Source organism: Mauremys mutica, chromosome 7 (assembly GCF_020497125.1).
Source record: "Mauremys mutica isolate MM-2020 ecotype Southern chromosome 7, ASM2049712v1, whole genome shotgun sequence".
NCBI classification, from domain to species: Eukaryota; Metazoa; Chordata; order Testudines; family Geoemydidae; genus Mauremys; species Mauremys mutica.
Window position 1 is genome coordinate 4,538,788 of NC_059078.1, and position 12,497 is coordinate 4,551,284.

The 12,497-nt window shown below is 45.3% G+C and overlaps 1 protein-coding gene across 5 annotated transcripts in view; it reads right to left on the reverse strand.

Annotated features, from left to right (window-relative positions):
• CADPS (calcium dependent secretion activator) overlaps nt 1–12,497 on the reverse strand; it is a 356,811-nt gene that overhangs the window by 36,920 nt on the left and 307,394 nt on the right. For all 5 annotated transcript variants that reach the window (XM_045025308.1, XM_045025307.1, XM_045025309.1 and 2 more), the window contains 2 exons: nt 9,798–9,872; nt 8,233–8,316 (listed from right to left, as the gene is read on the reverse strand). In XM_045025308.1, the coding sequence (XP_044881243.1) occupies nt 8,233–8,316; nt 9,798–9,872 (159 nt within the window). The remainder of the gene's footprint in view (nt 1–8,232; nt 8,317–9,797; nt 9,873–12,497) is intronic.

A 12,497-nucleotide genomic window follows, 5' to 3' on the forward strand; every position in this document is an offset into this window, starting at 1 on the left:
GTTCAACTTTTCAGACTGAGCAATTCCCAGCTGGATAGAGAGAGACCCTCTTACAACGGTACCATAATGTAGCCCATCTGGAAGGCTCACAGCTGAGATCTTCCATGAAGCTTATGCTTTTAATTAGGATAAGCATGGGCTCACCATCCTTGTTTGGGTGTAAAAGCTCACCTGCTTTTTAAATATTTCTAAAGCTACCATTAAAACAGCCTAAATATAACACACACACAGTTGCATCTTGGGATGAATAAATTATGTGTCCTGAATGAGGGGCTGACTGTATGTGTGAGACAGAATGTGTGAGTGGGTGGATGTATTTGTATGGAGTGTACGAGGTGCGTGTGTGTGAATAATTAAGCAAAACGAGGCGATACAAAAGACCAGAGCGGTGGTGACTGCTGAGGGTAACATTTCAAGCATTTCCAGCACTAAGACCCTCAAACTGGGGTGAAAGAGCAGAAGCAAACCCTGGATATTTTCAAAACCCTACCAGTGGGCCTGGAACTAGATGGGCACAATTATAAGGACAAAAAAGCCCACTGGATCACAAAAAGCCCACTGGATCTCAAAATGGGCACGAGAGTCACCCGCAGACCTCCTAAAGGTTTAAAATGACACATGAACCAGCTCTAGCTGTAAGCAATGAGTCTGATGCAGGAATTACTGAGTGAGATTCTCTGGCCTGCATCATCCAGGAGGCTCCGAATGGATGTGCATAATGATCCCTTCTGGCTGTAAGGACTAAAACCCATAAAAAGAAATGCCAGAAATGACAAGACACGGAACTTCAGCAAAAATAAACGTTTCCTTCTCTCTGTGGTATTGACATGGCCTGCCGCACTTCACAGTCATCCGTGTATTCACCCTCACAATCCCCTGCAGAGGTAGGATGCTGTTACTATGTCCACTGGTCAACCTGGGGGAGGGAAACAGTGGTTTGAGCATTGGCCTGCTAAACCCAGGGTTCTGAGTTTAATCCTTGAGGGGGCTATTTAGGGAACTGGGATAAAAATCTGTCTGGGGATTGGTCTTGCTTTGAGCAGGGGGTTGGACTAGATGACCCCCTTCCAACCCTGATATTCTATGAACCAATGAGCTGGTTCCTGCCCTGTGGGTGGCTATGGAAGCTTTGCCACTGACTTAGGATCTGTCTGGAGTCTGAGCTGCCACGTAGCTATTTTTACACAGCAGTGCTAGCCTGACTTTGTCAGCCTGGGCTCGATGGCTCAGGGCTGCGGGCTGTGTAGACATTTCCACAGGGAGTCTCCCACAGACCAGGGACTTGAATCTGGTTCTCTTAAATCCCGGACTAGCACCTAATCATGGGATAATCATTCCTCCCCAAGGAAAGATGTAATGAGAATAATGCAGTCTTCCTTCCACAATCTCCCCTCCACCCACAAAAAGCTAAGCTGCTTTTAAAAAAAACAAAACAAAGTGAATAATGACTTGTTTTTCTCTAAAGTAAGATTTGGATACATTTAGTGAAGTTTCCAAACAACCAGACGCTGTGTGAGTTTTGCTAGGCTGCAGTTTTTCACAAATTATGTGACTTTTCCATGAAATGTCTCAGTTTACCATCAAAATTTGTGAAGAACAAAGATGAGCTCTTTTCCATCTCTCCCTGGGGTAATATATGCTCTTTAGTTTTAATTAACATCACTGTGATTCTTTGCTGCTCAATGAAAGAAGCCATCCAGATTAAACAGTTGCCATTGCTTGTGACTCAGTGGAACGTCACAGACAGACACCCATCAAATGACTGGACTGCCGATACTGAGAAACATTTGACTGTAAAAAAAAAAAAAAAAAGGTCTGGCCAAACGCAGAAGGGTATTTTCGTTCTGAAGCTCTTTATAATGAGGTGGCTAGTGAGAACTTTAGCGCAGATATATTAAGTTAATACTAAATTTCAAGGCAAGAACTGAAAATAAGGATTTCCTACTAGGTGATAAAACTGTCTGTCAGAAGACCGCTGAGTACATGTCATTTCTGAGACTGGAACACATGTGATGGAAGGAGTTGGTAGGAGGGGAAGGAAGATTATTGCTTTCTAGAATTAAAACGCTTGGACCATAGCACTGTTTTATTTGTTCACACAGGGCAAAAACATGGGAGGCAGCACTACTCCGCTGTAATGAGCGATAGCTTATGCTCCAATACGTCTGTTAGTCTAGAAGATGCCACAGGACTCTCTGTCGCTTTTTACAGATCCAGACTAACACGGCTGCCCCTCTGATATTTGACAGCTTCTCTAACACAGAAAATGATGCTACTATGGCAGGAAATTGTGCTGCTCATCAGAGCCTTCCTGAGTGCAGCATATATGGGACTGGGACACCTGTCGAGTGCTACTTACTATTATCTAGTTCCATTCATGTCCCTGGGATACGAGGTGCTTTCCCAACAGAAAACAGGCACCTTCCCTGCCCAAGAAGATATAGCTCAATCCTGCAGGGTGAGGAGTGCCCCAGTGAGGCCAGTGGGAGTTGAAGGAGTTCAGTGCAGGACTGGGCCCACTCGCTGTGGGGTATGGGAAACAGCTTCATTAGATATCAGAGGGGAGCCGTGTTAGTCTGGATCTGTAAAAGCAGCAAAGAGTCCTGTGGCACCTTATGGACTAACAGATGTATTGGAGCATGAGCTTTCGTGGGTGAATACCCACTTCGTCAGATGCAGGTGGGTATTCACGCACGAACGCTTATGCTCCAATACGTCTGTTAGTCTATAAAGTGCCACAGGACTCTTTGTCGCTTCAGTAGAATACTTCTAAACTCTCTAAAACTCCGATTCAGGGAGGTCTCTCTACCAGAGCAGGATTTCAGTGACTCTGTTAAACAAGTGCTTTAGCGCTGTGCTCAGTCCTAGCCTAACACAATAAAGGTGGCACGGGGCTATTTCCTGCCCACCCCTCCCTGCTGTCAGATGCACACTGCTGCTGCTCTGCACTGGGGCTCTTTGCTAAGAGCAGCCAACTCCCCCACCCTCCTTACTGATCACAGAAGCTCAGGATTGGAAGGGACCTTGTGAGGTCTCTAATCCAGTCCCCTGCACTCCTGGCAGGACTAAGTATGATCTAGACCCTCCCTAACAGGTATTTGTCCAACCTGCTCTTAAAAACCTCCAATGACGGAGATTCCACCACCTCCCTGGGCAATTTATTCCAGTGCTTAACCACCCTGACAGGTAGGACGTTTTTCCTAATGTCCAACCTAAACCTCCCTGGCTGCAATTTAAGCCCATTGCTTCTTGTCCTATTCTCAGAGGTTAAGAAGAACAATTCTTCTCCCTCCTCCTTGTAAAAAACCTGTTATGTACTTGAAAACTTATCATGTCTCCTCTCAGTCTTCTCTTTCCCAGACTAAGCAAACCCATTTTTAAAAAATCTTTCCTCATAGGTCATGTTTTCTAGACCTTTAATCGTTTTTGTTGCTCTTCTCTGGACTTTCTCCAATTTGTCCACATCTTTCCTGAAATGTGGTGCCCAGAACTGGACACAATACGCCAGATGTGGCCTAATCAGTGCAGAGTAGAGGGGGAGAATTACTTCTCGTGTCTTGCTTACAACACTCCTGCTAATACAGCCCAGAAGGATGTTTGCTTTTTTTTGCAACAATGTTACACCGTTGGCTCCTATTTAGCTTGTGATCCACTATGACCCCAGATCCCTTTCCGCAGTGCTCCTCCCTAGGCAGTCATTTCCCATTTTGTATGTGTGCAACTGATTGTTCCGTCCTAAGTGGAGCACTTTGCATTTGTCCTTATTGAATTTCATCCTATTTATTTCAGACCATTTTCCCAGTTTTCCCAGATCATTTTGAATTATAATCCTACCCTCCAAAGCACTTGCAACCCTCCCAGCTTGGTATCATCCACAAACCTTATAAGTGTACTCTCTGTGCCATTATCTAAATCATTGATGAAGATAGTGAACAGAACCGGACCCAGACCTGATCTCTGATGTGCAGCCTCTGGGGGTTTCCCCTTGTTTACTGCCTTCCACTCCTTGGACACTGCTGCCGGGGAACCACACTCGATTTGGGGGGATACCCGAGCTCCCCTGCCCTCCTGGACAGATCATTCTCTACAACTGAGCAGTGTCCAGGGAGGCTTCGCTGAAGCTGCCCCCGCTTCTCAGCTTCCTCCTGATATAACTCTCCTCTCCCTCTGGCCTCCCTCTTAAGACCTGTGCTTGGCCATGCTTACATCTGACCGGTGTTCGGGAGATCTCCCCTGCACCAATACTCTTCCTGCGGATGCCCTTCCATGCCCACACCATTGGCATTGCCAGTGCATGCCAGCACCCACTTCCCCATCAGCTGATCAGCTGAAGCTATCCTCCACTCAACAGGCTCTCTGTGCTTTGTCCCTCCTGTTACTGCCATTCAACTTGCTCCCTGTTCTCCCCCAGCCTCAAAGTTATTAGTATTTTCATCTGGCCAGGGCTTGTGTCATTCTCAGTGCGGTGCGAAGGAGCCCTGCAGCTCTGCCCAGTTTGCACTGCCCACCTCACCACACTTTAATCAACCACACACCTGTAGAACGATGCTGCTAGGGAACTATCTGTCTGCCTTAATTCTTTACTGGCAGGGGCGGCTCCAGGCACCAGCACGCCAAGTGCGTGTCTGGGGCGGCAAGCCACAGGGGGCGCTCTGCCGGTCGCCGCGAGGGCGGCAGGCAGGTTGCCTTCAGCGGCATGCCTGCGGAGGGTCCACTGGTCCTGCGGCTTTGGCGGACCTCCCGCAGGCGTGCCGCCGAATCCGTGGGACCGGGGACCTCCCACAGGCAAGCCACCGAAGGCAGCCTGCCCGCCGTGCTTGGGGCGGCAAAATACCTAGAGCCGCCCCTGTTTACTGGTGCGTACCCAACATGCCCATCCTTCCCCAGAGACCCGAGACTCCTATTTCCATCCAACACACTGTTTCAAGGCTTGCCTGGGAGAAGGTCAGGGGCATTTACTGGGTTATGAGACCATTTGCCCATGCAGCTGAGGGCTCTGTGCTGAAGCACGAAAGCGTGGCCCATGGCTGCTCCAGACTCTTTCGTCCTGACAGTGTGCATCTCTTGGGTGTCACAGCAGATGTGTTCACTGTGGAATCTCCATGTGGGCTGAGAGTTGATTGCTCTGATACAGATAGGGTACGTCAGCTAGCCTGAAGGCTTGTGACATCCGTGGCAGTGGGCACAGGTTCAAAGGACAACCCTTGGTGGTGCTGGCTGGTTTATCCAAACCCAAAGGCACTGGGGTTTTTGCCATTTCTCTACAAATCGTACCAAACTTCCTTTGGAGCACAGGGCGGGAAGCTTTGCGAGAAGACCTGAGATCTCATGTGAGAGTCAGTGGTTTCTTCATGCAGCAACCTGCACAGGGCAGCAAGCCTTGGTTTTAAGAGGGTAGGTTAAGCCAGGTTTGGTTTTTGAACATTGAACACGGGGAATGCTGGTGACAGCATGGGGTGGCCGTTGCCTTCTCCCCTTCCACAGCTGCCAGGACAGGTTGCCTCCCAGTAGTTATCCTGCAAAGAGTTCCACGCCTTAGTCAAGCCGCAACCACTTGGTCGAAATCCAAGTATCTGTCCGCCTCCCATTGCTCTTCGCAATTCAGACATGGAGATAGGGATTCCATTCACACAGCAGTAGAAGGGAGCAGCACAAGTCAAACCATTCAGTGTAAACAGTATGATGTGGTGTGAGAGATGCAGCATCCACCAAGGAACAGCTTGGATTCGCAGAGAAGGAAGAACTGCACATTACACTGTCTACCCAGGCTGATGCTGGCACTTCCGATGCCTGAAAAGCTGCCGCCTCCACAACCTCTGCTGTTGGCACAGGAGCGCACTTAGAATCTTCTGCAAGACACAGTAAGATGAAGGAAGACAGCCAGCCTCAGCCCTCCACCCCTCTCTGCAAGAGAGGAACTCCTGGTGAAAACGAACACTACCCACCGTTTTAACGACACTAGCGTGTTCAAGGGGATTCTAGGGCAGTGAGGGGGATAGCAACAGGACAAGGCAGCATGGGACAAAGAACCACAAAGAAAGGGGGGATTAGTCTCATGGAGTTAAACAGAAGAGAATGGAGAAGGCATGCATGCCTGAGCTGAAGGGACAGTCAGTTCGTGATGAATCAACTGCAAGATATTGCTGAAGATCTCTTCATGGCAAACACGACACTACAATCCCACCAAGGGCAGTGACACTGAGGGAGCTGTGCTGGTGACAACGAGATGAGTGGGAGCTGTATGTGGTCTGTATTCTTCTAAAATTCCCAGAAATTTGAGCTGGGAGAATACAAATCCTGGCCCAGGGAAATCTGGCCAAGACATGAAATTCATACTTAAATGATTTCGTAGAGGCCTGTGGAATGAGAGGTCATACCAGTACTATTAGGTCATGGGATGGACTCTACATGTGAGAATATCGATAATGAGTAACTGTAATGAGCGTGAAGTCTCCTGCCCACTCTCAGTTGAATTACTAGTGATTGCAAGATACAGAGGCTTTATATGAGTTTGTAACGGGGTCTGATGGGCCAAATTTTCAAAGACGTTTTCAAAGCACACTCACAAAATTATTCACACACATAGGTTCAAAGGAGGTATTTGTGCAGCCATTTGGGAGTAGAAATAGAATCACAGAAAAAAAGAAATGAAGGGCTGGAAGGGACCTCAACAGGTCATCTAGTCAAAAACGTAAAACCTGTTTTGAAGCCCGCATGAAAAGTTTTACCATTGCAAAGAGATGTCCTTGCAAATTTTACAGGGTCCATTTTCAGAGGACCTTTGAAAATTGGCCCTTGTGTGTCTTTCCGCTGCAATTATCAAAACAAATGCATAATACAGCTTGGCACTTGTAAGACTTAGTTGTTAACAAGACAAGTTTTGTAAACTGTATTCATACAAGAATACCATTCACATCCATTCTGTTGCCAGAAAAGCAGTGAATGTTACAAGTCAACGTTTAGTGGGAGAAGCAGTGTTTTAGCTCTGCGATGTTTCTTAGAAATTAAATGTGGTTTCAGAGCCTTGGTGCACCGTGCTGAGAATTTATACCTTCATGCCCTTATTTTCCTATCCTCTCTTCTTTTAGAAGCAATATGGGACTGTAAGTTTCATATGATATTGGGTCTTGAAATGTGCAGTTCCACAGCTGCTAATGATGATAGGGTTTGAAACACATATGTGATAACCCTTCTTTTGACTATGAAAGTTAGACAAGTAGTGCAATCCCCTCCTCCCTGCAAATGCTGCTCGGAAGAGTAGCTCCAACTACCTAACGTGTAGAAGGGTGGAATGTTGCTGCTGAGGCATGCTGTCAAGCCTCCTAAGCTGTTACAACTGCTCAGTGCTTCTGGCCTTGGAGCTCCGGTGTTATTAGCACTAGCAGAGACCGCAGCCTGCTAGCTCAGCAGACCTCGATGTTACTCAGAGAAAGACCACAGGCAGAGTTTGGTGACAAAGGCACTGGGCCAGGTTTATTGCCCTCAAGGCCCAGTCCTAATGACTCACACAACTTGCACAAGTACATTAACATGAGTGCCCTGTGGCAAAGAGCGGCTCAGTCAGCAGTGGGAGTTTCTGCTGTCCCCTTGGCCACACAAAGGATTAAGGCGAGGTACCCCAACACTTATAGACTGAGACAAACAAGTTACGTGCCACTATATGCTTTTCATGTCATCTGTTTGTTACCTCCCCTTGTACCTTGTTCCTGATATTTTGGGCAAAACGTTGCAAATCATTATTCTGTCAAACTATCTTACCTTGTACTAGATTGGTGTGTATTTGTACTAGCCTTCTGTAATGTATTTACATAACTATCGAGTGCCTAGTGCTTCTTAAGAGTGCTCATGTTTTAGCGACACTAGCAGCAACTTTGCCAAGTTCATGTTCCAGACAGTAAACTTGTAAGCATCTGCTTTAATACCTGGCCTGACTTTGGTTCACAGCCTCTAGTTCAGGCCTTGCACCAGGTCCAGTGCCACAGGCTCTTCCTTTCTACTACAATATGGTGTTTGAATATCTTTGAACTTTGTTACAGCCTGGTAATCCAGTGCTATCAGCTATTTACGTTAAGCGTTGTGTGTACGTAGCAAGCTGTTTGCTTATTTTTTGAGCTCTTACAGTGTTAAAACAGCATAGAAAAAAGGGTTACTCCTCAAATAATCTATCAGAAGACCTGAATGAGTTTATAGTAAAAAATAGGAAACCAACCAAAACCGATTTTCTCTACTCACAGTAAATGACAAAAAAGAAGAAAACAATGTCCCTTCATCGTATCTGGACAGTTTGGCCAGGACTCCTTCCAGAATGGTGACAAACTATTGAAAAGGAAAATATTTCAGTCACTTTTAAAGACAGAGGGAGAGATTCTGATCTTATTTATAATGGGTTAAATCAGGATTAATGCCAACAAAAATCAAGGTTTACAATGATGTAAGTGAGAGCAGGACCAAGCTCAGATTGTCTATAACTGATAACCTGCACTTTAAATTCAGAACTATGTCTTGCATAGCATTTATGCAGGGAATGAATGTCACTATGCAGCTTACCTCTAACGATATAAATCACCCGGATGATACTGGTTACCGTGTCTCCTTTCTGGGTAATGTTGGAGAGCTTGTGCTCCCTCTAGTGGGAGCCAATGAACACCTGCTCCTAAGAGGGGAGGTCAGATGGCTCATGCTCCCAGTGAGAGGGATCAAGGAGGTGCCATGTGGTCTGGCATATGTGGAAAGACTATGTTTAAAGGTCTTCACACTGAGTAACAGTGATGGCTGACATCTGGGTTGCAATACTGTTCTCAGTTTGAAACTAGAGAACAAGCAGTTTGGACAAGTACCTTACCTATCTATGTATCTGTCCTAGTACTTACTGCTATTTCAGAGCTGAGAGATGAGCACATCTAAATTTAAGCATTTGAAATATCAGACCAAATTAAAAATCAATTTCCATACAAGTGAACATGATATTTTGGAATGTGTTTCTTGGCACCATAATGCCAAAGACTGCCCCAACCAAGATCAGAACTCTGCTAGATGCTCCATATGCACATAGTATCAGAGGGGTAGCCGTGTTAGTCTGGATCTGTAAAAGCAACAAAGAATCCTGTGGCACCTTATAGACTAACAGACATTTTGCAGCATGAGCTTTCGTGGGTGAATACCCACTTCTTCAGATGCATCTGAAGAAGTGGGTATTCACCCACGAAAGCTCATGCTGCAAAATGTCTGTTAGTCTATAAGGTGCCACAGGATTCTTTGTTGCATATGCACATAGCGTCCCAAAGAGCTCATGACCTAAACAGACATTTTGGAATGTTTCCTGGTACCACAACATCATGGATCAACTTGTTAAATGAGGCTCAACCTAGCCCCTACAAAAAAGAATACAATTTTATGAGCACAACTTTTCGTGTGCATCTGTCAATGGGACAGATGTCTTCATGGTCTATGCAGAGGGAAATCCTTCTCTCAGTATGTAATAGTGCCCCCTAGCGAGTGCAGTTTGTGTGTGTGACTGTGGGTGTCTGTGAACACAAGATGGTGGACACAAATCCATAGATGCTTCCCTAAAACTATTTTTTTGGCCCCATTTGTCAATCCTGTTTAACGGTGTATTGTATCCCAGGCAACTCCCAATCATCAGACAGTCATGATGAAAGGAATGAGTGATGCATGATCTTTCCCGTGAGAAACAATAAGCCAATTCAACTTCTTAATGTGTCACATTTTAATGGAAATGCACATATAAAAAAAAGTGATGTTAACAGTGAATCATTTCACCTGAAGCCGAAGGTTACCTTTGCCACTAAGAGTGTTATCATTTCTTTGACGGTTTCTTCAATTAGTTCATCTATTTTTGAATGGTACTGGTGCTAAGAAAAAAAAAAAAGAGAAAAGGCAGAGGTAAATATTAGCATTGATCAAGTGATGGCACTGTGTTTATTAGGCTCTTCCCCTGGTAAACAGAATTTGTAATAGTATCAGCTAAGAAACAACCAATTTATTACCCTCTGCTTCACTGATGTGGATAGTAATTACTTACATTTATACATGATTTTTAATTCAGGAGAATCTGACCGCACTTTCAAAGCATGGGCAAACCTCTGAAATATGCACGCAGCTCCACTGACACCAATAGGAGCCAGTGCTTAATTTGGTGCCGGGACTCAAGCAAATTTTTTACATTAATAACTGATGCAGCAAGCCCAGAGGTGTCGGGGGGCTCGGAACTGCCAGGCCCAGCGGTGCCGGGGGGCTCGGAACTGCCAGGCCCAGCGGTGCCGGGGGGCTCGGAACTGCCGGGCCCAGCGGTGCCGGGGCTTGGACCTGGCACAGATTAAGCACTGATAGGAGCTAAATGTATGTGTCCAAGGGGGGGATTTTGGCCCTTATAGCCCATGTGTACAAATATAATAGTTACTGCTTCTAGAGCTTTCTACAGTGTTGTACCAATGTTAACTAATTCACTTTATAAAGGAACAATTTAACTGCCTATTGAAACGCAGCCACCACTGGGATAGAATGTGGCAATTTTCCCAGGGCACAGCCACGCCCCGTTGGAGCTTGGGAAAGGCAGCAATGGCCTTCTGTAGAAGGAACGGTAAGGGTGACATTTAAAGAAAAGAGGCTGCAACTGGAATATCCTGAACCATTTGAGGAGCACCGCTGCACTTGCAAAAAGTGCTATAGAATCTGTTAGGCTCCGTTTCAGCAAAGCACTTTGGGTATGGCTGTACTGCCAATGGCACTGAGCTCCCAGCCTGGGTCCAGAGACGTGTGCTAGTGGGGTTTCGAGTTAGCAAGCTAAGAATAGCTGTGTAGATGTTGCTTTGACATTGCAGCGCAGGCTGGAGCTTGGGCTCTGAAGCCAGGGGGTGCCTTAGGATGTCTGAACAGCTATTTTTAGCACAGTAGTGCAAGCCCCGCTAGTGCAAATCAGCAGCGTGGGGCTGGGAGGCTCATTCCCAGATGCAGTGGACACAGACCCTTTAGCATGTGTTCAGGTTCAATGGCACAGAAGCAAGTGCTTAAAGTTAAGCACTTATTTAAATGCTTGTTGAATCGATGCCTTTATGATAATAACATAATCAAGATCTGTGTTTCGTCTCATGCACCTCCACCAGCACAGTACCATTCTGCTAGTACCATTCTGGCCCACTGGTTCAGCATTGGTGCACAGGAAAGAGCGCCACCTATTGACTGACGAGCACCAGTCCTTGCAGCACCTAGGTTTTTCCACGGCACCTCCCGTCCAATACCAACCAGACCAAACCTCACTTAGCTTTTGAGCTCTGAGGCAACCACAGTCCAACGTGGTCTGGCTATAATAGGTACAAAACATTTTTTGGCTAATGTAGAAAAACTTCAGTTAGAGGATTTAATTATAAAAAACCTACATATTCTTATTCTTATTGAAAATAAATATTTTCAACATTAAATTTTTATTTAAAAATCAAATGTTTTAAGTAGTGATCTTAGTCCCTATATGCATTGCCACTTGTCTGCATTAATATTGTTTTAAAATGTTAACATCAAATTACATTGAAAGAGACAAATCTGCTACAAACACTAATCATGCTTTGGGGAAACAAAGGCTATGAGGGCAATTCAAAGTGTTGGACACTGGTCCCTCAACATTGACTAGGTAGTTTCTATCATTTTGAACTGCTCTATATTTTCTTTTGCAATAAAACAATAACATATGATTACAGGAACTTGGAAAAAAGAAAAAAAATGTAGGACACACTTACCCACTCTTTAGCAAACTTTCAGATGATTGGGGACAGAAATTAAGAGGAAGGTGCAGAAGACAGGAAAAAGAACACATGAAGATAAATAATAAATAACATAAAATTTTCAAAAAAAGGGGGACTTAATTCAATGGGGCCATGAAAAAAAGCAGCAGCTTGTACAGAAACAATAAGCAATGGGAAATGAAACGTGAATAAAAAACTCGTTTAACTGAAATACCAGAGATCGTTACCTGTAATACTTATAGGAGGTAAAAGCGGGGTGGTGGGGAGGAGAGGGAAAATGATCTCACACAGAACACAGACTGTATGTCTCCGATGAGAAAGTACAAGGACTTGTTTTCATTGTACTTGTAAGCCGGACAGCAACAATAAGAACAATTTTACAGCTGAGTTTCAAGGTAGGTGGACCTGAATTAAGGACTGGAGTCGAGATGATGAGTCTTGGCACTGGACTAGGGCAGGTTCGTCAAGTGGTGCAGCCTCTGACCTCCAAAATCTAGCACCCCTCACAAGCCAGATTAAGAAGCAATGGAGTGAGCATTTGGCTGAACCTGGTGGACACACCAAGTAAAGATGAGAGCCACAAATACCAGGGTGGGGTTTGCCCACTTCCATATGGACAATTTAGTGGCAGGGGCAATTTAATGGCAAAAGCTATTTTTGTATAAACAAACATTTGCCTTCTGAAGAATTTCTGTTTCAATGTCCTGCTTTGTGGGTCCAAAATCTGTATCAATGCCTTAT